Source organism: Lentinula edodes (genome assembly GCF_021015755.1).
Source record: "Lentinula edodes strain Le(Bin) 0899 ss11 chromosome Unknown C8R40scaffold_15, whole genome shotgun sequence".
Taxonomy (NCBI): Eukaryota; Fungi; Basidiomycota; class Agaricomycetes; order Agaricales; family Omphalotaceae; genus Lentinula; species Lentinula edodes.
The window spans coordinates 787,917-812,916 of NW_025764321.1; the positions used below are offsets into that span (position 1 = coordinate 787,917).

Below are 25,000 nucleotides of genomic sequence, written 5' to 3' on the forward strand. Positions count from 1 at the left end.
CATTTTCAATTTAGCTCTCATATCCATAGCTTTAAGTTTGCCTTTTTATGAGTAAGATCTGTTTTATTATTACTTGTGCTATAAAGTACTACGAATTACATGTAGGATGATGAATTGACACAAGGGAGTCTGCAGTGAAGGTTGGCAAAATAGCAGTATATAGGTAGGCAATTGTGTATGCAAGACCACAACGGGGAGAAAGAAAAACATGAAAGAATAAGTGCAACGAAGAAAGAAAATAAGCCGCCGGGGTGGACGTGCCTACACGTGTTAATGCAATGGACACCGAGAAGAATAATGAGATGAGCATGTTGAGGGTGACAAGAAAAAGGCAAGAGCAAATGTCTGGAACGATAAAGGTGACCCCAACGGAATGCAGATGTAAACGAAATTCAACCCATCCGTAACAGACTACGCGAACAAAAAAGGTTCCTCATGGTGACGACCCCATAGGTGCGGTATGTGCTTGTTGTTGCCTATGTTCCCGTTCGCTCGCTTGTTGCGAAATCGTAATATAAGCACCACCCGATTCTTCGTTATTGCCTAGACCCGGAGGCTGAGAGGGACCGGAGGACAATAGTCGCACATCGTCATCAGTCGGGTCAAAATCTTCGACCCAATTTCGCATAGCAAGAAACTTAGGGGTCTTGATGAACTGGTCCAAGGAAAGATCAGTGAGGGTTCTTTACTAGAATAGATATAGAGCGAACCTTAGGTACAGAGTCTGTGGCCATTAGTCGGAAGACATGTACCTGGATCCGCTCGTACAAACGGATCATGGTTTGAAGTTGCGTAGCATTAAAAGCATTAGCCTGTTCAGGCTCCACTTTTCCAGCGAAAGGCTTCCCATCCAGACTAGTTACAACATCGTCCAAATACTTTACCAACTCGTTTCTGAGCCCGTGGTCAATGTTCAGCTCACACGTACTAGACGGAGCCAAGTACGTGTTATAAATGACAAAGGCTGTGGATATGAGGGATTCGTGATGACGCTCCATGGCAGCTTGACCAGGGGTTGTCCGTGAACCCGACCTAGGTGGAGGATTCACTGCAACAGCACTGGAAGTGATGTTGAATTTCCGCTTGAAGTCCTGAACATCAAGCCAAAAGGACAGGTTCTCTTCGCAAAAGTTACTTCTCAAGAACTCGCGAAAGAGAGATCGAAGACTAGGTTCCTCGAGAATGTAGTTAAGACGTTCAGTGTTGCTCTCCTTCGTATTCTTCTTTTCGGCCGCCTGGTAATTGACATTGAGCTTTTCGGCCATAGATATGCGTCGATGAATCTTCGCATCGCTCCCTTTCTTCTCTCCACTTTCCGATACATTATCGACGGACGAGCGCTCAGCATTCAGACTGGCAGAAGAAGCATTAGGAGAATCATGAGCTCCGAGAGGCCTGGAGCCATCCCAATGAGCGACACGACGCCCTTCGTCCGTGATCTTGTATATGGCTTTGGCGGTGCATCGGAATTCGCCGTGTTGCTGTTTCAATACATGAGCATAGAACGGCGAAAGAAAAAACGATGGTTACGCACGCTGACAGGCGAGTTCCCACCTGGTGCAGAGCCTCGTACTGTAAAGATGATGGCGGAATCATTGTTCTTCCTCTTGTCGCTGACCAAAGTGATGAGACCGAATCGAACGAACTGCGCTGCCATCTCTGCAGCTTCCTCCCTGCCCACCACCGACGTGAAATCACACAACCATTCGAGTGCAGTCACCGCAGCGAAACAGTATTTGTGGTGTTGTTGTCCCTTACCAAGTAACGGCTGAGCACGCTCGGTGACATCCATCAAGAAAACGCCCCTGGCGCGTTCGTTGTATCGTTGAAAAGCGTCCTGAGGCTGGGTAGTTTGTGATGGATAATTCGCCTGACGACCGACAAAACGACGAAAGAGGGCGGTGATTACGGACTGACTAACAATGATCTCGTCATCAGCTGATCGACGCTCAAGGTGAAGGAGTTTTATGCAGATGGGCTGGGTGATGAAAACGTTCTGGAGGTGGTCGGAGTTAATACCGTTTTTGCTGATGAATCGCTCCAAAACGTGCAAGCCCTTGGGCGTCAGGATGTAGATGCCCCTGTCCTTGAACAGGTTAGAAGAAGGATCCGCAGCATTTTCGATGAGGCGCGCATCCATGAAATGCTGGCTCATAGCCTTTGCCATATCTCGGGTCATAGAGAACGTTGTAGTCGTCGTAGTCGTAACCACTCGTGAAGGTTCTCTGGGGTCCGGCCCTCGATTTGACTGAGAGAATTTGAGGGAAGCCAAGTTCTGCGCTGCCTCATCGCTACAGAAAGTCAAAAAAAGGATGAGTATCTGACTGAGATAGAGATACAACCACGCACGTAGAAAACGAGTTCGGAAATGTACGAAAAAACTGCTTATGCGGGGCAAGTTGAAGAGAAACTATTAACGTCGCAAAGAGATCCAGAGTATCCTAAAATAGAGAATTGAGTACCATTGACCAGCGGAAAGCAAGATACGGCTTGAATTTTACCTTTAAGAAAGGCCTCCCGCGTTTTGTTGTCTTCATCATATGGGATGATGCCTGCGGGTCCGTGTCGGGCATGGTGGACGAATTATAGGAAAGAGCAAAAGAAGAAAAAAAAACAAAGGCGGTCCTCCTGTTGGTATTATGAGGGAAGAGAGGCTAAAAGCAAAGGGTGAACGTCGGAAGGAGATGGAAAGATGAAGGTGGAATTATAATGGGTGGGAGCCCTTGGTTACTATGCGCTGACGTAAGCTCCACTCTCCCACACTGTGCCTCGTGTTACAAAAGATCCTTCAGTTCGGTTGATCACTTTTACGCTTCTACCCCTGTTTGGTCCTGAATTCATTACTCAACCAGTTGCCTCCTGTTGCCTCATGTTGTTTCGAGGCCCCAGGCAGGTTCGTCTTTGAATTCCATGTTTGTCATGACTCACGCGCTCGCAGGGTGCAAAGGACATGATATAAAGCGCAATCATGGTAGAGGATACGTAGTCTACCATACACGGCAAATGCAGACTATCTTTGCGACTATGAATCGGACTGACAATTGAGAGATTTGCGCAACAATCTTCGGGGCCCGCAAGACGGTACAAAAGGTGGGCCTCATCATATTGGGAATGCTGCTCAATTGTCCGAGCGGATCGTGTTTTCCACTGGAAATGCATTTCATGTCCTACATACGCTACATAGAAACCCGGCCAAAACTTGGTATTAGAGGTATTCTGTTGCTTTATAGCATTTGAGTCGATCTGCCACATTGGCCCATCTACTTACTCTTCATACGTCTCCAACTAAGTCACCGCATTGTTTATTACACTGCCGCTTCCCTATCAGTGACTCCAAGTGAGACGACCCTGCTATTAATATGGGCCTATAAATGCCCATGAGGATGTTCTGAGTGTAATGTTACAATTCCGAATGCAACGTTTTAGTGCAATTCTCTTTTGAATCCCGTCTGCGCTAGAACCTACTGGATCTCGTTTTACTTCAGTTTATTTCGAGTTTTTGCTAGATAAGTGATTACCGAGAATGCTTGTCAAAGTTCTTGTATACGGACTCGCAATCCGAAAATTCAAAATGCCCACTTAATTACAGAAGGACATTTGATATGCGATATCCATCTAAGTTGAAATTACAGTAAGCTCTATCTCGTTGCAATTGGCTTGTTTCTTTCATTGCTACAAGCTGTATTTGAGCTGTTTTATCGAAAGCGTAGACTCAGCTGATCAAGTACCCTGATGGAAGTGTGCCACAAGCGCCCAAATTTTACTTTTAAACATGGACGCCAACGTAAGTACGCTATAGCACAATGTAAGACTCAAATGAATGTTTATCAAGGACACTCAAGGCATTCAAGCTCTCCTGGAGCAATTACAACATTCTCAGGCTTGGAAAGATGCTGTCGCCTCCTCGTATCCTGATGGAAGCCCTCAACACATTTTAGATACACCACAATCTAGTTCTGCACCCCAGGCTGTTTCCGTCGCAGCCCTTCTCTCTCAACTCCAGACCGAACCTCACCCGAATGTTGTTGACACGTCACAGAATCATCATCTTGCCGCCTTCCAAAACGACGCATCCGAATCTTCCTTTTCGATGACCCTTCCTGCTTCTAATAACTCAGTGCACAGAGTTGACGACCACCGGTACTTGACTTTTCAGCAAGCGCTTCCCTTGATAGCAAGGAAATCTGCGAGCCCGTTATTTGCAGAAGCTTTGAAAGCTGTGCGGCACTATTCTATCATGGGTCAAGCTCCATTAATTAGCATCTTCTGTTGCAGATGAAGCAGGAGCAAGAGATCCTCGAAATCAAACTATCAGACGAGAGAAAGGCTATTCTATCGAAGTACGAAACAAGAGTAAATGTTGCAAAAACGAAGTGATACCGGATTCCTTTCAAAGCATGAATTGCGCATAATTATTTGTTGAACATAGGGCATCCATGATTGGCTCAGGAATATCGAGGCACGAAGCTAATGTTTGTGAAGTTTTTGGAGATAAATCACTCAACATGTTGGTAACAGTGCTGACATTGATATTTTCAGATGTTGGTGGATGCTTTCGAGAAAGAGTTGAAACGATTCGATGTTGAGCGGGTGCTTCCTGCATGGGATGGGCTTGTTTTACAGCAACAAGAAGCACTCTTCCAGATAGGCGTACCAACCATGTTTGCTACAACGGAGTTATCAGAAAGAGAGGTATGCGTAACAACTTCCATTTCGAGTTTCTCCTAATTTCCAGTGGACAGAAACAACAGAAGATCATGCAGGTGCTGGAAGGCCTCATCTGAATTATTTAGTGATGAAGCCGGCCTGTCTTGAAAATATCAATACGGAGTTTACATGTACCTCCCTCTGTACTAGTACTTGATTTTTGATTGTACATACATGTATGTGAGTTCACTTACTTAGATGTTTTGGTGTGTTGTCGGTGTGCCGTAACCGTTTGAAATTCAAATATCGGACCGGTGCGGTGATCAGCGGCTACTCTTCTATTCAGGGCCATAATCGGGTTGTGAAATGGTGAAACCAAAACCTTTCCACTGCTACCTACTGCTACTTACTCTTCCCCAGCTCTTCTCTACTCTTCCTCAATTTCTCCTCTGCTTCTTTCCAAATCCTTCTTGAATGAAGAGAAATCATTGGCATGCCCTTCGTCGATATCTATAGCAAGGACGACTTTGCGTCGATATTTTATATCACCAATACCGAGTATGACTGTGTTGGTGGATTTGACCCGGAAAAACCGACCATCTTGATGCTACATCCGACAACGTTGGACTCGTCCTGGCTTACAGAACAATTTTCCGACCCGCGACTTGGGAGCAATTTCAATCTCATTGCATTCGACATGCGGGTTTGTGGACAGTCCGTATGCAGAGCAAATGGAAAGCATGATTTATGGGTGGAGGCAGCAGATATTGCAATGTGTTGTCAGGTCAGTTCAGACACTCTGCTCATTTCCTTCGCCGTGAAATACCTTCTTTTCCTCAGGAACTACACCTACCACCCTGCCACATTTTTGCTTGCGAAACCCTAGCTGTCAACTCTGCTCTGCGCTTCGCCATATTGTGGGTCTATGTGATACAATGACACAAACTATAACTGACCTTCTTAAGATTCCCAGAATTGTGTCTGAGCTTGACGCTGTGTAATGTTCCGGCTCCAACAGAGTATGTAACTGCTTTATTGGAGCAGGCTCATATATTCACCTTTCATCTATGTAGAATGAAATGGGTCTTCAATGCCTACGATGAAATGATGCAAACATGGTGCTATACTGAAGATTTAGAGTCGCTGGAACATGTTTCGATGGAACTAACTCGGTTTATAGTGGGATCAGTGCGTACACAGACCGTTTCCTCTACTTTTTGTATATCGTATTGAAGAAAACCTTCACCAAGGAATGTGATCCTGACTTGAGGGATGATGTACGCTCAGGAATATTCGGTAACCCGAACGCGTAATTTGCTGATGAATTGTCTCAGTTAATCGAATATTGGGAGATTGAAATGCCTCCCTTCCGTCGGACGCGCATAGTAGAACAGCTCGGGGTAATCATGAACGTGAGCTTTACATTCCGAGGTTTTTGACCACGTTGTCTGATAAATCACCAGCGGACGCCGCTGAAATCATACATGCTGAAGGAGGTCACTCAGCCAGTCCTTATCATTCAGGTCAGTCCTCATGGTTTTTGTAATCAAGAATTTCTTCCAACGATCTTGTATCGTTATCAGGGTGAGCGAAATGAAGTTTCCCCGCTCAAATATGCCGAGAGACTGGTTGCGGACCTTGTTAACGCTGAGGGTGGTGCCATATTGTATGAGGTCAAGGGTGCGTCCTCCCGTCTCTGAAGTAAACTTATACTATATCCATTGATTCTGAACAGGAGGTGTCGGTGCACTGAACGTTGTCCCGGGAACCGCTTCAATTACTAATCAGGTCTTCAGCAAGTTCGTCTTGAGATTACCACACCATAGATCCGACCTGCTCCCCAGTCCTACTCCTAAGATGGAACGAATGTCTGTCGCGTTGGAAAAATTGGCGCAACTGATGGGCGATTCGGCTATTTCATTGCGGGATCCTCTGTCACCAATGTCGTTCTCATGTCTTCCACCGGAGGTGGTCAAAGGCCAGGAAGATTCGTTGAAATTGTATCGAAAAGGTGAGGGAGCCGCGTTCAATCCCTGCGGACCCAACGGGAAACCAATTAGAAAGTGAGTCATCAGCATCCCTTTTCCCGTGCCATAATCATCATTTTACCACCTCTTGATAGATTTTCTGAAACCAGGAAGCAGCATTGGTTCTCAGGAGAGAAAGACGGGATATCTTATGCTAGCTGTGGGTCAACTTCCGCCTATCTTGTTGAGGGTCTGATTTGATTTGTTACTTCGCAGCGTCATTAACAAAAAATGGGAAACAAGAAGCTGAACCGTATGAAAGATTACTACCTCTTCCCCAATCAGAGCCTGTAACGGGTGATCTCGCACATCAAGGTCGATTACGACGGGCCACGATCAGCCCGAGTTCAGTGGATAAACATGTCATCAAAGGTTCTATGGCCAAAGTTGTGAACTCTAATACCCCCAACTCGTTTCAACGGCTATTAAAATGATTGGATGGCTTTCTTATCCTGTATAATCCAGACAGCATCTTCACATCTACACCTACATATATATTCATGCGGATTTAACAAGTACATACCTTCATTATTATACTGCAGAACAACTCTACATTAACTTCTACCTCCCTGAGGTTTCCTACCGTCATATTCACTGTACATGGTTGTTGACGTTGAGGCCTATAAATAAACACATTGGTTCAATATATGGAATTCACCACAAACCGCTATATGTATAACCATCGATATTATTCGAATATGTATCCCCAATCTAATTAACCTAAAGAAAATTACCGACATCCAGTGATGACCGTTCCGATTCGTACATAGAAAGTAAGTGAGAGCACTTTTTGGGACTGTGCAAGTATGCTGTAGAACCAGATAAATTTAGAGGCTGCCCTCAGCCATCTTAGCCTTGTAATACCTAACCATCTCCTCCAAGCCCATACGCACAGTCCACCGTGGCTGCCACTTGAGCGACTCTTTAGCACGACTGGTATCTGGGCGGCGTTTTTGTGGGTCGTCGTTGGGAAGAGTCTTGTAAATTATCTGAACTCGACGACTAGGCCTGTCTCCAGCCTCCGATTGAACCTTCTCCACAATTTCACGGACGAGCTCGGCGAACTCCCCGATTGTGAATTCGTCACCGTTTCCAATGTTTACAGGGCGAGACTCGTCGGAATTCATAAGACATATGAGGCCGTCGATAAGATCATGGATGTACTGGAAAGATCGAGTTTGGGTACCGTCACCATAAACAGTGAGGTCTTCACCCTTGAGCGCTTGAACAATGAAATTGGACACCACACGGCCGTCATAGGGGTTCACTAATCAAAGAACGTTGAGCAAGCGCTCGTGGTAATGGAAAACCATGTACACACTGCGAGGACCGTAAGTGTTGAAGATACGAGCAACACGAACATCGACACCATCCTGACGTTGATAACCGTAGGTCAAAGTCTCAGCGACTCGTTTTCCTTCATCATAGCAGGCACGATCACCAATCGGGTTGACATGACCCCAGCTGCAAACATTGAGATTGCGAATCGTGAAACACAAGACTGAATATACGCACTAATCCTCAGGTTGTGGGTGAACCTCAGGGTCTCCGTACACCTCTGCACGAAGACATATCATGAGGCACGAGCATAATCCATCGGTGGACAAATCTTACCGGAGGTGCTTGAGATCAGGAAACGTGCCTTGGTACGCTTGGCGAGACCAAGCATATTGAGGGTACCCATGAAAGAAGTCTTGACGGTTTTGACAGGATTAAACTGGTAGTGAGGAGGGGATGCGGGACAAGCAAGATGATAGATTTCTATTAGAAGAAATCAGAAATCATAGAGAACTTGCGAACCGGTCGGACGTACGGTCACATTCAATCATAAAGGGCTCGACAACATCATGACGGACGAGCTCAAAATTAGGGTGACCGACCCAGTGGCTGACAGTGGTTCTCGACCCAGTGAAGAAATTGTCGAGAACAGTAACGTCGTGACCGAGAAGCATGAGACGGTCGACGAGGTGGGAGCCAACGAAACCAGCACCACCGGTCACGAGTACACGTTTACGTTGAGAGGGCGCGAGCAGTTTCACGGGAGGGAAACGAGCGAGTGTAGTATAAGAGATTGAGTTATCTTCAGGGTAGAATATCGATTTTGATTGATAAGCTGAAAGACCTTTCGTAAATTTGGCGTGCTGCTGTTCCTCAGCGTCAGGGTCCAGCGAATCCCCGTCGACTTTATCGGAGGTGGATGTCACGACGTAATGGGAGCGGAGGTACAAAGAACGTAAAGCGTCAATGGGGACCTCGCTGTTGAAGCCAAAACGGTCGAAACCAACTGAGACGATTTCCTGACCGCTCTTGTCGAGGACCTTGACCTGAAGAAGAAGATTAGCGATAGAATTGAAGTCGGAAATATTAACCATACAGGAGAGGTGGAAGGCATGATGGTGGTATGGAGAAAAGAAAGAGGATGAACGTACAGACTGACGGAATGACAAAACTCGCGATTTTCTGAAGTTCACACGTTCCTGGGCTATTGCTCACTTTCCCTACACTGTCACCCATTATGCCTCGCGCCATAAAATCATCAGGCAAGACCCGTCATGATCCCCTGCTCGTTCAGCTCGACGAGGATCAGCAGGAAGCAACATATGGTCGAGTCTCGGAGCCGGGAAAAAGAAAAAAAAACCCCAAAAAATCAGTGCAGGAGAACGAAGATTCGGAGGTAACACTATCATAATTCTACTCTCACGTATCCTCTTTGATCATAATCTGTAAGGCTGTATTAGATCCAAAGACCTCAAGACGTATCTTAGAATTAGCCAAGATTCAACAAGAAGAGTTAGATGCTCCAGAGACAGAAGATGAAGAAGGTGAAGCAGGTTATGAATTTTCGGCAAGGGATGTCGATGAGGACGAAGAAGAAGAAGGAGATAGCATAAGTGGTGAGGATGTAGAAGAGATATTCGTACGTCTTTCATATCCGACTTTTCACCTCTATACAATACATCTTGCAGGAAATAGATTCAGGAGATATGGAGACCCTAGACGCATTACTGCCTCATAATCCTGGGGAGCGCAAAACTTTAGCAGATATAATTTTCGCAAAGCTCGACAGTCATGGGACCCAAAACACCGCTGCGATACAAAAAGTACAACAAGGTATGCGCAAGATTCAGAGTCTATGAATTAACAAGAATCGGACATTAAATCTTGCTATTCACCTGTAAGATCGATCAAAGCCAAATCCAGCTCTGGGGCTTGACCCAAAGGTGGTCGAAGCGTACACGAAGTACGCATTTCTATGAATTTTTTCCCATGCCACCCCCTCATCGGTCCCACTCAGACTGGGTTTCTTTCTCCAAAAATACATATCGGGCCCGCTACCCAAACTATTCAAGGTCATACCCACTCTTTCTGCTTGGGCTCGCATCCTCGCCCTCACCGAACCTGAAAACTGGTCGCCTCATGCATGCAGAGCGGCGACTAGAATATTTATTTCTACAATGAAGCCTCCGCAGGCTCAGCTTTTCCTCAGTGTTGTACTGCTCGATGCGATCCGGGAAGATATTCAGGAGCACAAGAAACTCAATGTGCAGTATTATGAAGCCTTGAAGAGGGCATTGTACAAACCCGGTGCCTTCTTCAAGGGTATCATCTTCCCAATGCTCGATGTGTGTGACCCAGCTCTACGTCCTTTCCGACTGTGGTTGACCGATCATTCTTCAGCAAGGGTGTACATTGAAAGAAGCCGCAGTCGTTGCTTCTATCCTTGCTAAAGTGAAAATACCTGTGCTACATGCATCTGCGGCATTGTTACGGATAGCCGAAATGGATTATACTGGTGCCTTGACACTGGCTCCTCTCCTTTTGCATCCTCATTTTTACAATCCTTTCTAGGTCCCAATTCCCTTTTTATTCGAGTTCTCGTTGACAAAAAGTTTGAACTGCCATACAAAGTTGTCGACGCGCTTGTTTTTCATTTCATCCGGCTTTCAAATACCTACAAAGCCCGTAATCGTGGAGAGTCTGATCGTCTTCCGGTACTATGGCATCAAAGTCTGTTAGTATTCGTGCAACGGTATGAAATTCTCAGATTATGTCAATCGTCATCAATTTCTGAATTCCACATTTCATTCTCCCAATAGATACGGTTCTGATCTCACCCCAGACCAAAAGGACGCTTTGTTGGATGTCGTGCGAGCCACGCCACATGCGCAAATCAGCCCTGAAATCAGACGCGAACTGGTCAATTCCGTTGTGAGGGGTGCACCAAGGGATGATGTGAGCGAGGACTTTGAAATGGCATGATGTTGTAAGGCTTCTGTCTGATCCTATAGCTTCCTACATCTTCCTATAGTGAGATTTGTTCTGGTATTCATGCGATATGCAACTTGATCTCCTGCACACCGGTCCTACTTCGGAAAAGCTTGATTCATCACATGCACTAGGAGTCAACATGGTTTGTCCGCCCACACCAATCAGCATTTTTCCTTCTAGCTCAGATGTTCAGGACTATCTATCATATATTTTTCCTGTGATTTAAATGCCCTGTTATGTTTTGCTTGTTGCCTTGAGTCTCCTTCGACAAGATGTATATTCGTGGTTGCAAACGTGTCGACATTATCCTCTTTACTGTGACATCTTTGTTCTCATACATCGCTGCGATCACTATCCCAACAACAGCACCTTCGACCGCCGCTACGATTGATAGCTCTCAAGTCGCTGTTTCACTAGAATTTTTTGCTTTCCCTGGATATACAGAGCTGGTCTCTACAGGGACGTGTTTGGCAAACCTACAAGCATTACGAGGTGCACCTGTTGCTGTTCGGATCGGTGGTACAACTCAGTAAGTATCTCATACTGGGCTGATGAGTCCGAGCAAATATTCGAACTGGTGACGATCCAACTATGTAGAGATCGTGCGACCTATGATCCCTCCCTCACTACTGCAGTCAGCTATACCGTGGCCAGTCCCACAGATGCACCCACCTCACTCACGTTTGGGCCCTCCTTTTTCACTCTCGCTGCCAGCAACTTGAAAGGGAACGTCACCATTGGACTCAATCGGCAGCTCAACGACCAAGCCAATACTCTATCTGCTGCCGTACAAGCAAAGAACACCATGCCAAATTTGTACGCTATCGAGCTTGGAAATGAACCAGACTGTAGGATCACGTCGCTTTCCGTGACGAAATATCGTTGATGTTGATTCGTATGATTTTTACCCAGTATATGCATCCACCTCTCCAATCGTTCCTTCTTCTGGTTGGAGCCAAACCGCTGATGCTGCAAGTGAAAAAAGTTGGTTCACCGCAATTGCACCATCTGTAAGAACTCCATCCACTGGGAACTTCTTCACCCAAAATCAACGAGTTCAACTTATAGGTCGGAAACATTTTTCAAGCTGCAGTGTATCTCTCCTGGCGTACAGCAGCCACTATCCCCCTTCTGGGCACCAGTATCAGTAATGTCAGGACCGTTTCTGAGCATTCGTATCCGCAGTCAGCATGCGATGGGGCGACTACGAACTTGCAAACACTTATGAGTCACTCGTAAGCTTTGTTCCGGTTTGTACCTGTAGTAGCCCTGATATTTTCTTGTCAGTGGAATTGTATCTTATACGGCTGGCTTCAAGGACGATGCAGCTTCTGCACATGCGGCTGGTGTCAGATACTTCCTCGGTGAAACTAACTCTGGTGAGATTTTTTCTACAGTAAACCGGGTGCCTCATACATATATGGATTGTAGCCACCTGCGGTGGAGGGGGTATCAGTCCTACTTTTGGAGCGGCGTTGTGGATCGTAGACTACGTTCTCCAAGGAGCCCTCAATGGGGTGGAACGGTCGTACTTTCATCAGGGAACCATCGGGGATTGCGTAAATCTAAATTTGTCGATGTAATTAGAGGCACTGACCTCAATGCCGTAGCAATACTGCTGGTGGGGTCGGTAAGGCAAAAAATTACTATGAGGGGTCAGATTTTTACTGACCCACCACGAAAGCTTCACAACTGGCGCGCCTTTCTATGGAGCTTATTTCGTGTCTCAGGCAAGCGATTTCATATTCGAGTTTGATGTTGTCCTCAATATTCCTAGTTTCTTGGAACTGACGGAGCGAAACTCGAGATACTCGACGACGGGACTGGGGCGGTAGCGTCGTATGTGGTCTACAACTCTGCAGGCGTTGCAGTTCGTCTTTTAGTATACAACTCCAACTACTACGACGGAACCGGCACACGATCAAGCACGTCAGTCTCGTTCACAGGCGGAGGAATACCTTCTAGTGGAACTGCAACTGCTCTGCGTCTCACTGGGCCCAATGCAACCTCGCGAGTGGATGAAGGTGGCATAGTCACTATTGGTGGTGGTGTAACGGTACGTTATACGCCGTTTTTAATTCACACTGCTCATTGAGAATATATGTACGCGACGGCAGTTTGATGGCGATTGTAATGCTATTGGTACTCAAACCAGGGAAAATGTGGTGGTAACGGGGGGAAGCTTGACAGTTGTTGTTCAGGCTTCCGAGGCTTTGATTGTATCTCTGTGAACGACCTTAGTACAGCTACTATAGCACGTCAATGCAGAACTACGTGATTCAGACATCATCGACCACGGTGAATGATAACAAGTACTGTTACTTCAGCTTCAGTTCGATATAGGTGCAAGTGGGGTGGAGAGCCAAGAATATACCATTACACCGAGACCGTGTGCTTGTATCAGTATTCTCTATGAACCACTATTCTATCTAGACAAATTAAGTGAAGCGAGTAGGAAAGCTTTCTAAGTAAATCATGTTTTAGGCTGTATACGTCAGCGTAGGACGTTAAATTTTGGAAACCTTGAGCACCCTTGGAGTTATGTTACCTATATCGGAGGAGGAACAATCTTGTCAAGCGCGGGGGGAACCTGAAAAGTCTTTTCCGCAACTGGAGTGGCGGCTCCGGAGGCCGACGCAACTTTCTTCGAAGAAATGCCCCGTTTCTTCTGCAAACTACGGCAGAATCCCGATCCACCGACGTAGAAGAACAACAACGAACCCATGACAATGACATGCCCATACCAACCGAGTCTTGTCCATCCAGTGATAGAATTTTCCCAAGTAAGAAGCATGAAGGGTGACGCTACGTAGTTCAGCACTAGTAGAGAAATAAGAGCGCCGACGAAGTCATATAGACGTTTCGCTGTTGTGATGGGCTGGCCTTCAGCAGGAAGGAAGAATGGACGAAAGTTCATGCGGGCAAGACGCGCTGCACTGGTTATGAAGCCACCCATAAGGAATGTGAGGTAGTAGCCTACTTGAGCGCCATGCTGCAAAAGGAAGAGTTTAGGAATCAGTACCCGATGTATAAGGTATCACTTACCCAGAAGGCACTAGTTGCGAACGTCAACATACTACTCCAAAATCCGGGTTTTTGGCCTTTGGGTGTAATCCTTTTGTACACGCATTCCCTCAACCATACGTTAGCTTTCATGTTCCACGAGTCCAATAAGACCTTGAAGTTGCTTGGGAACTCGATGACGGTTGGAATAACATTTGCTGCACCGTTCCATGTCGACTGGCCTGTAGAGGTGAATCCAGTGAAGCCGTTCCCAGTAAGAATGCTTGCGCCTTCTGTGAGTGTCCAGATAGCGTAGTACTTGGTTCGCTCGCAAGTGCCGTAAAGCTGGGCCAAAAGGACTCTGTGACGCAAACTTAACTACTTTACCCATCTCAAGATCACAACATACCTTTTCAGCCAGCTTTGCTCTGCGAACCATGGTGTGACCATCACGGAGTAGTTATTCGAGCCTCCGAAAACGACGAAGACACCAAGGAAAGCCAGGCCTGTTACCATCTTGCGGTATCCCACACGCTTCCTACCCGCTGGAAGACGACGTCCCCCTTCATGCTTGCCTGGTGCAGTGAAGGTCCTTTCATGAACTAAGTTTATGTAATCGGTGAATTCCAGTGAGGGGCCGACCAAGACACCTGGGAAGTAGAGACTGTAAACCTATGAATATTATGAGAAGGGCAAGATACTAAAGAAGCGTACGCGTAGCCTAGGAACTCGAGCAATGACGGGAATTCGCGGACAGATTTTTCTAACTGCCATTTGTCTAAATCCTGGTCGTGCATTAGCGGACACTCCTGTCAGAGATATGTTGCATACCTTCGGATCCCGACGACCATCCCATACATTCCAGGCAAATGTCGTTAATTTCATAGTAAGCACCATTTGAGGTCCAGTCACTTCGATTGTTTCGTAACTTAGGTCATAGATGACACGTATGATATGGCTGAACCAAGTAGATCAGCCGACAGGCTCAGACTAGGCCGACAGCGTGAAGACACATACTTGAACATCAAGTGTCCCAAAATGAATCTACATGAACGAATGCGTCAATACGGAAGCACAAGAAATGAAAACGTAGTACGCACAAAAAGATGAACCACGGCATAACTTTGGAGGTCGAACTGAATTTGGCCGCGAAGTAGGTTATCAAAATATCACCTAACAATTGCAGAAAACCGGTATACATTCCCAACATGGGAAAAAAGTAGAACAAGGAAACACTGATATTGAAGAGATGCCTCAAGGTGGGTTTGTCGGCCGGAATGCGTACGAAGACGCTCCCAAGAGGGTAGGCAATGAGAAGACATGAAATGAGCTAGAATGTCAAGATCAATGAGAATGGGATCATTGCAACGATAAAGAATGCATATGATATTTATACACATACCTTAACCTGGTCCACTGAAGCACCCACGGCACCCGCTAGAGGCACGAACAACGCGTCCATGATGTATTAGAAAGACGTAGAGTGTAAAGTTGTCGACGACCAGCCAACAAACGGGTTGGAAGACTCAACAAAGCCTTGCAAACTGAGTGGCAAAGACAGGAGAGGGAAAAAGTTTGGGGACCAAGTTTTTTTGTCCGTTGCTGGCGCTAAAGCAACCCCAAACGGCAACTACGTGATTAACCCCAAAAAGGAACGTTCGTCTATCGAATCCCGCACTCATTTTTTTGCCCAAACTCAGAAGCCTGACCATTCTGGGGTCCTAGCTACCGTCATACCGCTTGACACCGAAGAGTCACAGTATAAGCATACGAGATGGGTAATAACATACTGCGTAACATAAGTATTTGTTTGAGAATACAAAGGGTACCGATGGCATATGTATTGCATATAGTGAACACCATCCCCTGCCCAGCTTGGCCAACCCAACTTTTGGGAGCTCCTTACACCTTGAAACCACGCGACTTTCGGCGACCACGAGCTTGTTCGAACTGGAGGAATATGAGATTAAATTCTTTGCAGAGAAATGTTTAACACTAACTTTGCGACCTTTGGAGATCGTATATGGCTTCTTGTGTTTGTGAGGACCTAGAGAAAATGTTTAAAACGAGAGTCCACGAAAATCGAGCCTGACTCTCACCCATGCCAAAGTGCTTGACGGCCTCGCGAGTGTTCCTTTGCCCGCGAAGCAAAACAGTGTTTGAACCGGTCGGTGCTCTCAGAGCAAGCTGATCGAGGGTAAGGATCTCACCGCCTGCATTCAGGATGCGCTCCTTGGCTGATCGGGTGAAGCGCAAGGCAGCAATCGTGAGTTTGGGAACCTCAGTCAAACGAATGTCATCTGTGACAGTGCCGACTTGAACGATGACTTTTGAGGAAAGATCGGGGGTTTTGGAGGTCTCTCGAACAATGCGGGATAGCGAAAGCGGAGGGCGATTTATTTTAGAAAGGAAAAGACGATGAAGAATGACCTGAAACAAAAATCAACACGCAACCCTTTGATCACTGACTGACGGAATTCGACCTTGTTGAAGCTTGAGTCCGTCCGGCGAGCCAAGAAGCGATATAGCTTTGGAAATGTTAGTTGAAGATATATAAACGATATCATTATACACACCTTGACAAGCAACAAAAGGTAAGGATCCTCGCTCTTCGGGGCGGTACGATTACCCTTCTTGACGTGGTGGGCAGTAAGGTCGATACCCTGTACCCAAGCAGCATAAGCTCCCAGCCTTCACACCCACATTTAACAACTAGCTCACCATCTTGATTTTGCGGCAGAATAAGTCGGTGTCGAGGATAGCGTCCGGAGCAAATGAAAGCGAATCAGTGTGATCGTGAGAAAGCTATACAGCCGCAAAGCACGTGGCTAGCTCATTTCCAGCTCCGCTCTAACGCATCTCTGTTCCCGCTGTTGAAGGTATTGCCTGCGTACTGACACCGCAGTTTACAGCGTATTGCAACCGTCTATACTCTTTTTCCTGCACAACTGTTGTGATATTCAGCAGACTTCGACCGATAAAGTTCAATCTGGACCATGGTGTGTTATTTTTCGTAAGACACAAGTGCTACTTTTCCCTAATAACGACGATTTTTTTCTAGTACGAAAACACAAATTTGCCTCCCGACCCTTACTCTCAGGATTATAATGATCCAGTGCCTCCCGTAGTTCCTCCCACTGATCGGGACCCTCTTCCCCCTCGAGGCCGTTCGAGGTCACGTAGCCCTCCTCGGGAGAATGGCTACAGAAGCCCATTTCGTCGTAATAGGTCTCCAGCCCCAGCAACCTCTGCTCCCAGGAGACCAGCGCATGCTCCTATTGTACGTCCGTCTGCTGCACCGCGTTGTGGCTTTGTGTTATGTTGTACTAACTGGTTAGTCCAAGGCCCCGAACCCCTCAAGCGTTCTCGGAGTGTTCGGACTGAGTATTCGTACGCAAGAAAGGGACTTGGACGAAGAGTTCAGTCGTTTCGGTCGCGTTGAGAAGGTGACCATTGTATATGATCAGCGTGTAAGTGACATCGTGTATCAATATCAATGGTGTGCATGCGGTTGTCCTAACAGTCCTCAATATCAGTCCGATCGCTCTCGGGGCTTTGGATTCATCAGAATGGCTACTACTGAAGATGCAACCCGCTGTATCCAAGAATTAAACGGAGTTGTGAGCGCAATCACTTGAAATCATACACAAAGTATCATATTCAAATCAAACGTTTAGGATCTCAATGGACGACGCATTCGTGTAGACTACTCTGTCACCGACCGTCCTCATGCTCCAACTCCTGGTGAATACATGGGTCATCGTCGTGCGACTCGGGACACACGCTATGACCGCGACAGGGAAAGGGATTACTATCGTGACTCTCGCGATTCGCATAGGGACCGGGATCGCAGAGACCGTGATAACTATGGCAGGGACTCTCGGGACTGGCGTGAGCGCCGTAGCCCCCCGCCTCGAAGCGGAAGGTACTCTCCGGAGTATAGACGCCGAAGGAGCTATTCTCGTAGCCCACCTCGGGGCAGTAGCCCTGCCCGTCCTAGTCGGGATTTTGACGCCCCTCCGGCGACAGAGGCGCGTTGGTAAATTCTTCGGCTCGTCGTCGTTCTGACAACTACGCTGAGTTCAATCTCAAAAAGAGAAGGTCCACGCAGCCAAAGAGTTTACCCTTGATTACGGGACCGTTGTCCTGTCGTTTCGTTCAAGTTAATTACCGTTATCTTATCACAAAAGAAGACTGGAACGCTCTTCAATAGTCCAAACTTCCCAAGTTGTCAAGTTTTCGTCGTCGTCTCAAGTTTTGTCTAGTTATCGTTTGCTTTCGATGTTCCATTTTTATTGCAAGTACAAGTACACCACCAGTCGTGAACTTAATCGCGTACATCTGGTACGCATCGTACTAAGCACCTTCTAGCATTGGCAAGGACAATATGGCTGCAATAAAATCCAAAACGTGTTCTTTACGGAAGGACGACAAGAATGGAGTCTGACATCAGGCGCCCATGGACGGATGAAAAATGTTGAATACGCCGGAAGAAATAAATTGCTGAAGCCTGAAGCACCTAACAAGAACTTGCGCCTAACTGAAAATGCTCTCTGCTGTTCTCAGGTTCCAGCATGAAGCTTTTCTTGATTCTCCTTCACAAACCAGGAACGACATGGGTGTTTGATGATTGGTGAGTGACTACTAATTATAGTTCGATCCTCCAGGACTAGTGTGGGTGTTTGTGGTAGTGTCGAGGTTGTGCTCGGTTATGTTCTGAAATTTACTTACCTGCGATTGCGTGTACAGTCATTCTCGACTACCAACTGTAAATTCATGTGTTGAAAACTTCATTGAAAGCTGGTATGTAGTTAAATTTGAGATACTACTACGATACTTGAAATTATATCACCTTGCTTGCAAGGTCTATTGCACTCCGGAAGTTAAGTTGTTTTGTGCAGGCACGTTTTGGTCTTGCTTGGTGCCACTCTTTGCAACAAACTAGACCAAGCATTACCAAACACAAATGCATGGTTCTAACCACTATGATGTTAATGACTTCACTTACAGTCCAACCCATGCTCCATCATAACATATGCTATGTAACATGTATATTTTTGCTATTAGTACACCCTGCCTATCACAACTACCTGTCAAGTCCATGCCTCGGGCCTCCATTCCGCCGCTCGGTATTCCGAAGATCCATCTTTATTGTATTCTCTCCTTATTGTTCTTTCTCGCTACACATACCCTTTCGTTCTAGTCCCTCCTTATTGTCTTTTACTTTACCCTGCAGGTACTACACGTATAGCTCCTAGTAGTTAGTCTGGCGTTCCGCACCGATGCGCCGCTCCGTAGATATAAATACTGCCTGTACGCTACTGTAGTTCCTCAGTTTAATTATCAACTTAGATTCCCTCCTTAACTCTGTGCTCCTCTAAGTCTTCAGGCTCATTGCCTCGAAGTACTCTCTACTATAACCTTAGGACTTAGACGTTCTTTGGTTTGCTCCTCGTCACCGGCAATACCGCCGCTCCAACTTGGCTGCTACTTAGCTCCTCCCTTCTATACTCTCGATCTCCGGGGACTAACGGCGTAACAGTGGTGTTGTTAATAACTTCACTACTGTCCCACTCGACCTCCCGCTCTTAGACACCTTGTGGCCTCTGACACGGTTACACGGTGTACATGATCTTAACACTACCCTCTGACACATTCCTCCTGCATTATATTCCACTATGATTATGCTCAACATCCATTGCATACAGTGTTCGAGGGTTCCTTGATACAAAACTTCATATATTTGTTGCGACTTTTGACCTGTATCTTTTGTTTTGAAACTGGGTATCATGCAAAGTGTATTTAGAGGGGTTTGTGGTACTTCAAAAAGCTCTGAGAGGAAAAATGCAATTGAGGGGAATTAACTAAGAATATTGCTGATTTGTCATGCTTTTGGGCTCATTGAGACAGCATGACAGTGTTACGTGCACAGCCATTTGATCATTGTGGCAAGCTTACCTGGTTAGCCGCCATTTAATCGCTTTCACCGCTATTGCTCTGTGAGTCATCATTGGTATCGCTCGGTGAATCTGGTTCCAGTTCGTTTTGGAGATGAAGGGTTGTGAGTGCCTTCTTGCTGATATGAGCTGGTTTTTGAGGCAAGTCTTTTGCTTTTACCCTTTTCTCAAAGCTGTGCATTCTCTGTTGTCCATGCCTTTACTTCCCCTTCGTGCTTCACCACTGTTACACTGCTAGTCCCTGGAGATCAAGAGTAGAGAAGAAGGTAACTAGGAGCAGCCAAGTTGGAACGGCTTCTCCATTGTTATAGGACTATCTTTCCTACCATGCATATTTATATACAACCAATTTATCATTTTCTACTTACAAGATACATCTTCTTGGATAGTTTTGAAGGCTCAGCTAAGCCATGATGGACCAAATAATCATCCGGAGCCACACAATCCTTGATGTTCAAAAGAGACTCCCAGATAACATCATTGTCGACCCATTCTACCATGAACATCAAGCCCTGCCCAATCCATTTATGGCCCAAAATTGACCAAATCGCTGTTTCAACTGTCTCATCTTCTTTGCTTACCCCATTATCCTCTTTTTCAAAGCTCATCTGAGGATCCTTGGCATTGTCAGTCCCTGGGTCACCAGTAATTGGTACATCAAATGACTCATGAGAGTCTACAGGATGCAAGCTATGGAAGTTGGAATCAGAAGGGGGAATAGGCTGGGGTTTAGGCCTTGGATGTGCTTGTTTGAGTGGTGCAGTGGGAACAGATGAAGTGAGAGCAGCTTTATAATCCAAGTCCGAATCCATTGAGTTATCATTTTCAGGTGCGTGATCTGTGTGATTCAATGAGGATGTCTCTGAACTTGAGTTTTCAGACTGGTCTGCCATAGCCTGGGTCTGTCCTCGTCCCTGCCCTTTTTGAATATGTCCGTTAACGAGCTTGCCTCATTTTTGTGTGAAAGAGAATGGAAGGAATCTAATGGGCACTCCAACCAACCAATCTACTGCACAATATGCGAGTTCACTGCTATCAAATTTATTTAATAGCAAGGGGTAGCATTGGCAAAAGTTCCGCAAAGCTTTGAAAGCTAAGTAAGAAGCTTTGATCAATCAATTTGAATCGTTCTGAGGATTCAATATATTCCTTTGATCAAGGTAGATTCAGCATGATTTGTGCTTTGGTTTGTATTGATTTGGGTATATCAAGAATTGGGGGTTTGAATCAAAGTAAATTAAAACCGAAACACACAGACCCCTACAGAGGGCTAGAACTATGTGCTGGCACAACCACACAGCATGATTTGCCCTTAAGACCAACGACTGATCCTAAGTTCGAAGGATATCCAACAACTGGATATACTTCTCGCAGTCACAAGGAGCAGAACACAACGTTCCTATACTCACAAGTGCCGGGCCCGAATGGCTGCTAGCGAAGAGGTTTCAGTCTGGCAGGAGTGTGTCTTTCCTTTTTACAGATTAGCACTGCAACATCGTCCCAAAATCACTTGTATTCCAGATACATCGGATCGCTATTTATACATACAGAATATAGAGTCGCACAGTACAATTAATTTAATACAATAAACGTTCAGAACCGCCAGGAAACTTCTACACTCGGTCAGATACCATTTAATTTGAATCTACATGTCCTTATTTGGCCCATATTGGTTCCAAGATTTTAGTATACCTCCAAACATAGGTAGGTACTTCGATATTCATTTAATTTAATTGTTTTTTGGAGAATGACTCGAATGGTGTTCAACTGTCATTGCTGTTCAACACTTACTTCGATCGTTTGTCACCTCGTCCGGAGGCAAATCAGCTCTCCTCGATTCTAATCCTATCAATCTGATTCATCTGGATTAAACTAATTGCTTCTCTCTTTCAACAGACACCCATTGTGCCTATACTCTATCAAGGGAGTTACGCATAGTATTCATTTAATTGCATTCTTCAATATTTTCTACGTCAGGACTCTTTGACATTCATTTGATATGTCTTCAGAGCCTCGCAGTACTTCGATCGTTCTTCTAGTCATTTTCCTCAAACATGCAACTTGATTGGTCTATTAGACTAAATCGCAGTCTTTTAGATTAATGCATGATCTCGTTCTAGAAGGAGTATTTGATAATTCCTGAGTTCTAGAAAGTCATTTCGAGTCAATCCTCGGCTCATGGTCACTTGAGTAAGTTCTTCCAAACTCCTGCCAGTGTAAGGTCCAATAAGAATACCCTTGGTATGTCATACGTGAATAGTCACCCTTCGGATGTAGTCCGAGTCTGGTATAATCCTGCTTGACAAACAGGTAGACTGCTATCCGAAGGTAGTATCGGGGATGAGTAAACTAACCAACTTGTGGTAGTATGGGTATATGGTCCCTTCAACTTATTAGACTGATTCAGTATTGACTTTGACTGTCAATCTGGGTCTCAATTACAGTCCTCTCGGTACAAATCTATACGTGAAAATGTCACAATTCACAGCATAGACATCTAGCCAAAATTTAGGCATGTTACCGTGTCCATGTCCACATCCACGACTGCAACCTCTGCCAAGTTCTCTTTGTTGCGCTGCCTGGAATTTTGATTCTCGTTCCCGCTAATTTGTATCCCAAACAATTTCATTGATTTTCCCTACTATAGAGGACAGTTTCCTTTAGGCCTCAATATTAATTACAACTGTTGGTGGACACATGGGACTACCTCAAAATCCATCTTACTGTAATCTATCCAATAATCTAGTATCCTATTCCACCAAAAATTATTGGTTTTAATTCAGCATTGTGGCTTGGAAGAAACACTCTCTCCTCAATACAAAATAAACAGCGCGCTTGTGGGGCAATTCAAATTCCTACAGCTGTTGGAAATCAGCAAATCTTGTTTTTTGTGAGCTAAAAGAAAACAAAATTATACTGTCATGCCCTGTCCCTAAAAGCTCCCCTTGTTCACCCTCCTAGACATCCCAGAGCTGCTTACCAGCTCCTCCGCACCTCCTGAATAACCTCCCATGAACCCCCCAGGAACTGTCATAAAGTATGCAGCCCCTATCATTTTCCTTTTCTCACCGTCTCGACGCCTTTACTTGTACGATACATCATCCCATCACTGTCAAACCCCCATCGATTACTGATCCACCTGACCCATCTTCTCTTTCTACTGGCTTCCGCCACCTTCCTTGTTCCTAAACTGTACAGTATTACATCGTTGTTTCTCACAGACCGGATTATGTATATATAGCCAACCCTCCACAGCCTGGTCCCTTATCTTGACCTCTCTGTCATTATCTGGGACCAGGTATGTACTTACTTACTACTACCTATGACTACGATACTCAATATATCTCTGTCATTATCTGGGACCAGCTGGGACCAGTTCGCCTCCGCTCCGCTTAGTCGCTCCGCCTCATTGCCTAGCTTAGTCACCCCACTTCCTGCTCCGATAGTCACTCCGCCTCTGCCACTTCGTGACAGGAACCATGGAACCCTAACCAACCTCCTTCTGAAGCAACAGTCTTGAGACTCACATATGCCATCGGACAATCCCCCCTATCAATTTAGCCTCATGGGCTCCGCATTTCACGCCATCCCCATTAGATGCTCAGTTATTACAATGTCTCTTTACCTATTCATCCCACCTATATAAGTATCTTTGGTAACATAAACGGCCCCAGCTTGGTATATTTTGAACACACACCCTTTTGCATAGGTCCAGTCCCTGTCCCTTTGTACCTGCTAACCATACAGATTTCTCTTTACTCTCTGTTTCTCTATCTCAGTTTCTCTCTACTCTTGTCTATTGTCTCTACGATCCAATATACACTTTTACTTCATGTCTAAGCAATCCGAGTGAGTCTCCGAGCTCCCTCGAACAATACTAAAGCTCCCCAACACCTAACGCCTTGGTGAGCTAACCTCCCCAAAACCTCCTCGAGCTCCCCAATTGCTCCACAAGTTCTGGGACCTCGATCTAGGTAACGTCAAAGCTACCCCTTACGTTGAACTACGTGCCGCTTCTCCGTTACAACCTCCAACACTTGAGGACATCCACCTCAAAGCCCCAGTTCCCGGGACCTCCCCTCCCGGGCGTGTATCTTCTCAGGAGCTTACACACTCAAGACCCACTTCCACTACGACCTATTTGATCTTACATTGATGTTCTAGCGAGTACAACTCCTACTATGCAACACTACTAGGTTCCATACTTCTACCTCCCCTACCTACGCCTTAGGGACCTCCCTGGACCTTATAGGAACCCCTTCAAGGGTCACATCTCTCTATCCCAGCCACTACTAGGTCATTCCTGTCCTTGGTCACGGTTCCCGTAGCTCCCTTTGAGCTCCAGCCTGCTCCTAGCACACTACAACATAAACTCCTTATACCAAAACCTACCCTAAGACCTATTCTGACCCAGGTCTTACATCAAGCAGCAGCCTCGACCTGAGCAATCTTCTTGGAATCCTTCCATCCCATGATAAAAATATAAGATAATGTTTGTATAAAATTATTTACTGCGCTATATCATCAATTTTGTCCCTGTGCACTCTCCTGGCACTATGTGGCATATCAAAAAGTCCCACAAATTGGGTGCATCAGTCCCTATACAAAACAAAATTTTGGCCTCTGGCCGATTTGGTGTGTGCAAAGTTTGCAGTGTTTAAGTGAATCGCACCATACATACAGAGTACTTCCCTAACAAGACCCATATGCAATGCCTCCCCTCCATGGGCATAGAGAGTTTTGTAAATCAAGTGTGGTCAATGAGACTTCTAGAAGAGCAGATTGTGGCACACTTTCATGGATGCAGGTTCAGGAAGACATTTATGGTGCAGTGACATGGTTGAAGATGATGAACAGGGCAAAGATGTTAATTATTGGTGGTGGAAGACAGGGAAAATCTGAAATGCCCTTGATATAATGTACACACAAATTATAGAGCTTCCACATACATCTGCAAAACCTGGGTTTTCGCTTAATTTTCTCCCAGCAGCTCCCAGCAGTTCCCAGCATTTCCCAGCAAGAGATTCCACAAAAAGTTTCCATCAAGTGCTTTCTTTGCTTTCATTGCTCTCAGGTGCTCTCAGGTGCTTTGGCTGC

At 45.7% G+C, this 25,000-nt stretch overlaps 9 protein-coding genes across 9 annotated transcripts; 5 read left to right on the top strand and 4 right to left on the bottom strand.

Moving 5' to 3' along the window:
* Nucleotides 1–42: 42 nt before the first annotated feature.
* Nucleotides 43–2,708, bottom strand: C8R40DRAFT_175233 (regulator of G protein signaling domain-containing protein). Its single transcript, XM_046234252.1, has 5 exons — nucleotides 2,502–2,708; nucleotides 2,350–2,441; nucleotides 1,535–2,291; nucleotides 711–1,481; nucleotides 43–655 (listed from the first exon to the last, which is right to left on the bottom strand). The coding sequence occupies exons 1-5, from the start codon at nucleotides 2,571–2,573 to the stop codon at nucleotides 434–436; spliced, it is 1,914 nt and encodes a 637-aa protein (XP_046087092.1). The 5' UTR covers nucleotides 2,574–2,708; the 3' UTR covers nucleotides 43–433.
* Nucleotides 2,709–3,739: 1,031 nt separating this feature from the next.
* On the top strand, nucleotides 3,740–4,914 carry C8R40DRAFT_1102219 (uncharacterized protein). The gene is made up of 6 exons (XM_046227987.1): nucleotides 3,740–3,784; nucleotides 3,833–4,219; nucleotides 4,276–4,373; nucleotides 4,430–4,472; nucleotides 4,540–4,692; nucleotides 4,743–4,914. Exons 1-6 carry the CDS (start codon nucleotides 3,773–3,775, stop codon nucleotides 4,782–4,784), a joined length of 735 nt encoding a protein of 244 aa, XP_046087093.1. The 5' UTR covers nucleotides 3,740–3,772; the 3' UTR covers nucleotides 4,785–4,914.
* A 226-nt stretch (nucleotides 4,915–5,140) lies between these two features.
* Nucleotides 5,141–7,108, top strand: C8R40DRAFT_1170131 (Alpha/Beta hydrolase protein; the record flags this gene model as incomplete). Its single annotated transcript, XM_046231483.1, has 11 exons — nucleotides 5,141–5,431; nucleotides 5,488–5,564; nucleotides 5,613–5,666; nucleotides 5,721–5,835; nucleotides 5,898–5,924; nucleotides 5,982–6,059; nucleotides 6,111–6,170; nucleotides 6,231–6,327; nucleotides 6,383–6,710; nucleotides 6,770–6,834; nucleotides 6,891–7,108. 11 exons carry the CDS (start codon nucleotides 5,141–5,143, stop codon nucleotides 7,106–7,108), a joined length of 1,410 nt encoding a protein of 469 aa, XP_046087094.1.
* Nucleotides 7,109–7,501: 393 nt separating this feature from the next.
* Nucleotides 7,502–9,066, bottom strand: C8R40DRAFT_1069168 (UDP-xylose synthase; the record flags this gene model as incomplete). The annotated part of the gene is made up of 6 exons (XM_046226084.1): nucleotides 7,502–7,941; nucleotides 7,996–8,138; nucleotides 8,190–8,232; nucleotides 8,289–8,435; nucleotides 8,488–8,998; nucleotides 9,049–9,066. The coding sequence occupies 6 exons, from the start codon at nucleotides 9,064–9,066 to the stop codon at nucleotides 7,502–7,504; spliced, it is 1,302 nt and encodes a 433-aa protein (XP_046087095.1).
* Nucleotides 9,067–9,189: 123 nt separating this feature from the next.
* C8R40DRAFT_1043858 (Bystin-domain-containing protein) lies at nucleotides 9,190–10,934 on the top strand (the record flags this gene model as incomplete). The annotated part of the gene is made up of 8 exons (XM_046224194.1): nucleotides 9,190–9,348; nucleotides 9,403–9,591; nucleotides 9,641–9,785; nucleotides 9,855–9,915; nucleotides 9,970–10,297; nucleotides 10,353–10,467; nucleotides 10,524–10,704; nucleotides 10,772–10,934. The coding sequence occupies 8 exons, from the start codon at nucleotides 9,190–9,192 to the stop codon at nucleotides 10,932–10,934; spliced, it is 1,341 nt and encodes a 446-aa protein (XP_046087096.1).
* On the top strand, nucleotides 10,854–13,311 carry C8R40DRAFT_175739 (uncharacterized protein). The gene is made up of 10 exons (XM_046234254.1): nucleotides 10,854–11,472; nucleotides 11,541–11,791; nucleotides 11,856–11,953; nucleotides 12,012–12,178; nucleotides 12,231–12,322; nucleotides 12,375–12,502; nucleotides 12,554–12,573; nucleotides 12,628–12,673; nucleotides 12,721–12,999; nucleotides 13,061–13,311. The coding sequence occupies exons 1-10, from the start codon at nucleotides 11,216–11,218 to the stop codon at nucleotides 13,172–13,174; spliced, it is 1,452 nt and encodes a 483-aa protein (XP_046087097.1). The 5' UTR covers nucleotides 10,854–11,215; the 3' UTR covers nucleotides 13,175–13,311.
* Nucleotides 13,312–13,491: 180 nt separating this feature from the next.
* On the bottom strand, nucleotides 13,492–15,408 carry C8R40DRAFT_1043782 (endoplasmic reticulum protein; the record flags this gene model as incomplete). The annotated part of the gene is made up of 8 exons (XM_046224191.1): nucleotides 13,492–13,935; nucleotides 13,989–14,307; nucleotides 14,356–14,610; nucleotides 14,661–14,731; nucleotides 14,778–14,904; nucleotides 14,964–14,990; nucleotides 15,047–15,276; nucleotides 15,349–15,408. The coding sequence occupies 8 exons, from the start codon at nucleotides 15,406–15,408 to the stop codon at nucleotides 13,492–13,494; spliced, it is 1,533 nt and encodes a 510-aa protein (XP_046087098.1).
* A 205-nt stretch (nucleotides 15,409–15,613) lies between these two features.
* Nucleotides 15,614–16,760, bottom strand: C8R40DRAFT_175284 (ribosomal protein L18e/L15P). The gene is made up of 6 exons (XM_046234253.1): nucleotides 16,668–16,760; nucleotides 16,523–16,609; nucleotides 16,430–16,474; nucleotides 16,046–16,376; nucleotides 15,947–15,993; nucleotides 15,614–15,896 (listed from the first exon to the last, which is right to left on the bottom strand). The coding sequence occupies exons 1-6, from the start codon at nucleotides 16,668–16,670 to the stop codon at nucleotides 15,849–15,851; spliced, it is 561 nt and encodes a 186-aa protein (XP_046087099.1). The 5' UTR covers nucleotides 16,671–16,760; the 3' UTR covers nucleotides 15,614–15,848.
* Nucleotides 16,761–16,942: 182 nt separating this feature from the next.
* Nucleotides 16,943–18,255, top strand: C8R40DRAFT_1187629 (uncharacterized protein; the record flags this gene model as incomplete). The annotated part of the gene is made up of 6 exons (XM_046233018.1): nucleotides 16,943–16,945; nucleotides 17,008–17,167; nucleotides 17,189–17,226; nucleotides 17,285–17,416; nucleotides 17,483–17,566; nucleotides 17,624–18,255. 6 exons carry the CDS (start codon nucleotides 16,943–16,945, stop codon nucleotides 17,987–17,989), a joined length of 783 nt encoding a protein of 260 aa, XP_046087100.1. The 3' UTR covers nucleotides 17,990–18,255.
* Between the last annotated feature and the right edge of the window lie 6,745 nt (nucleotides 18,256–25,000).

What these genes read in the sequence shown, in the direction of transcription:
- C8R40DRAFT_175233 (XM_046234252.1), bottom strand. Translation starts at nt 2,573, where the DNA reads ATGCCCGACACGGACCCGCAGGCATCATCCCATATGATGAAGACAACA. An exon ending in GCGGGAGGCCTTTCTTAAAG is followed by an intron (nt 2,442 to 2,501) that starts GTAAAATTCAAG and finishes TCTCTATTTTAG; the next exon opens with GATACTCTGGATCTCTTTGC. An exon ending in TTTCCGAACTCGTTTTCTAC is followed by an intron (nt 2,292 to 2,349) that starts GTGCGTGGTTGT and finishes GACTTTCTGTAG; the next exon opens with CGATGAGGCAGCGCAGAACT.
- C8R40DRAFT_1102219 (XM_046227987.1), top strand. An exon ending in TTGCAGAAGCTTTGAAAGCT is followed by an intron (nt 4,220 to 4,275) that starts GTGCGGCACTAT and finishes CTTCTGTTGCAG; the next exon opens with ATGAAGCAGGAGCAAGAGAT. An exon ending in TATCGAGGCACGAAGCTAAT is followed by an intron (nt 4,473 to 4,539) that starts GTTTGTGAAGTT and finishes TGATATTTTCAG; the next exon opens with ATGTTGGTGGATGCTTTCGA.
- C8R40DRAFT_175739 (XM_046234254.1), top strand. Translation starts at nt 11,216, where the DNA reads ATGTATATTCGTGGTTGCAAACGTGTCGACATTATCCTCTTTACTGTG. An exon ending in CGGATCGGTGGTACAACTCA is followed by an intron (nt 11,473 to 11,540) that starts GTAAGTATCTCA and finishes CCAACTATGTAG; the next exon opens with AGATCGTGCGACCTATGATC. An exon ending in AGGGAACCATCGGGGATTGC is followed by an intron (nt 12,503 to 12,553) that starts GTAAATCTAAAT and finishes TCAATGCCGTAG; the next exon opens with CAATACTGCTGGTGGGGTCG.
- C8R40DRAFT_175284 (XM_046234253.1), bottom strand. An exon ending in ACCTTTTGTTGCTTGTCAAG is followed by an intron (nt 16,475 to 16,522) that starts GTGTGTATAATG and finishes ACATTTCCAAAG; the next exon opens with CTATATCGCTTCTTGGCTCG. An exon ending in CGATCTCCAAAGGTCGCAAA is followed by an intron (nt 15,897 to 15,946) that starts GTTAGTGTTAAA and finishes ATATTCCTCCAG; the next exon opens with TTCGAACAAGCTCGTGGTCG.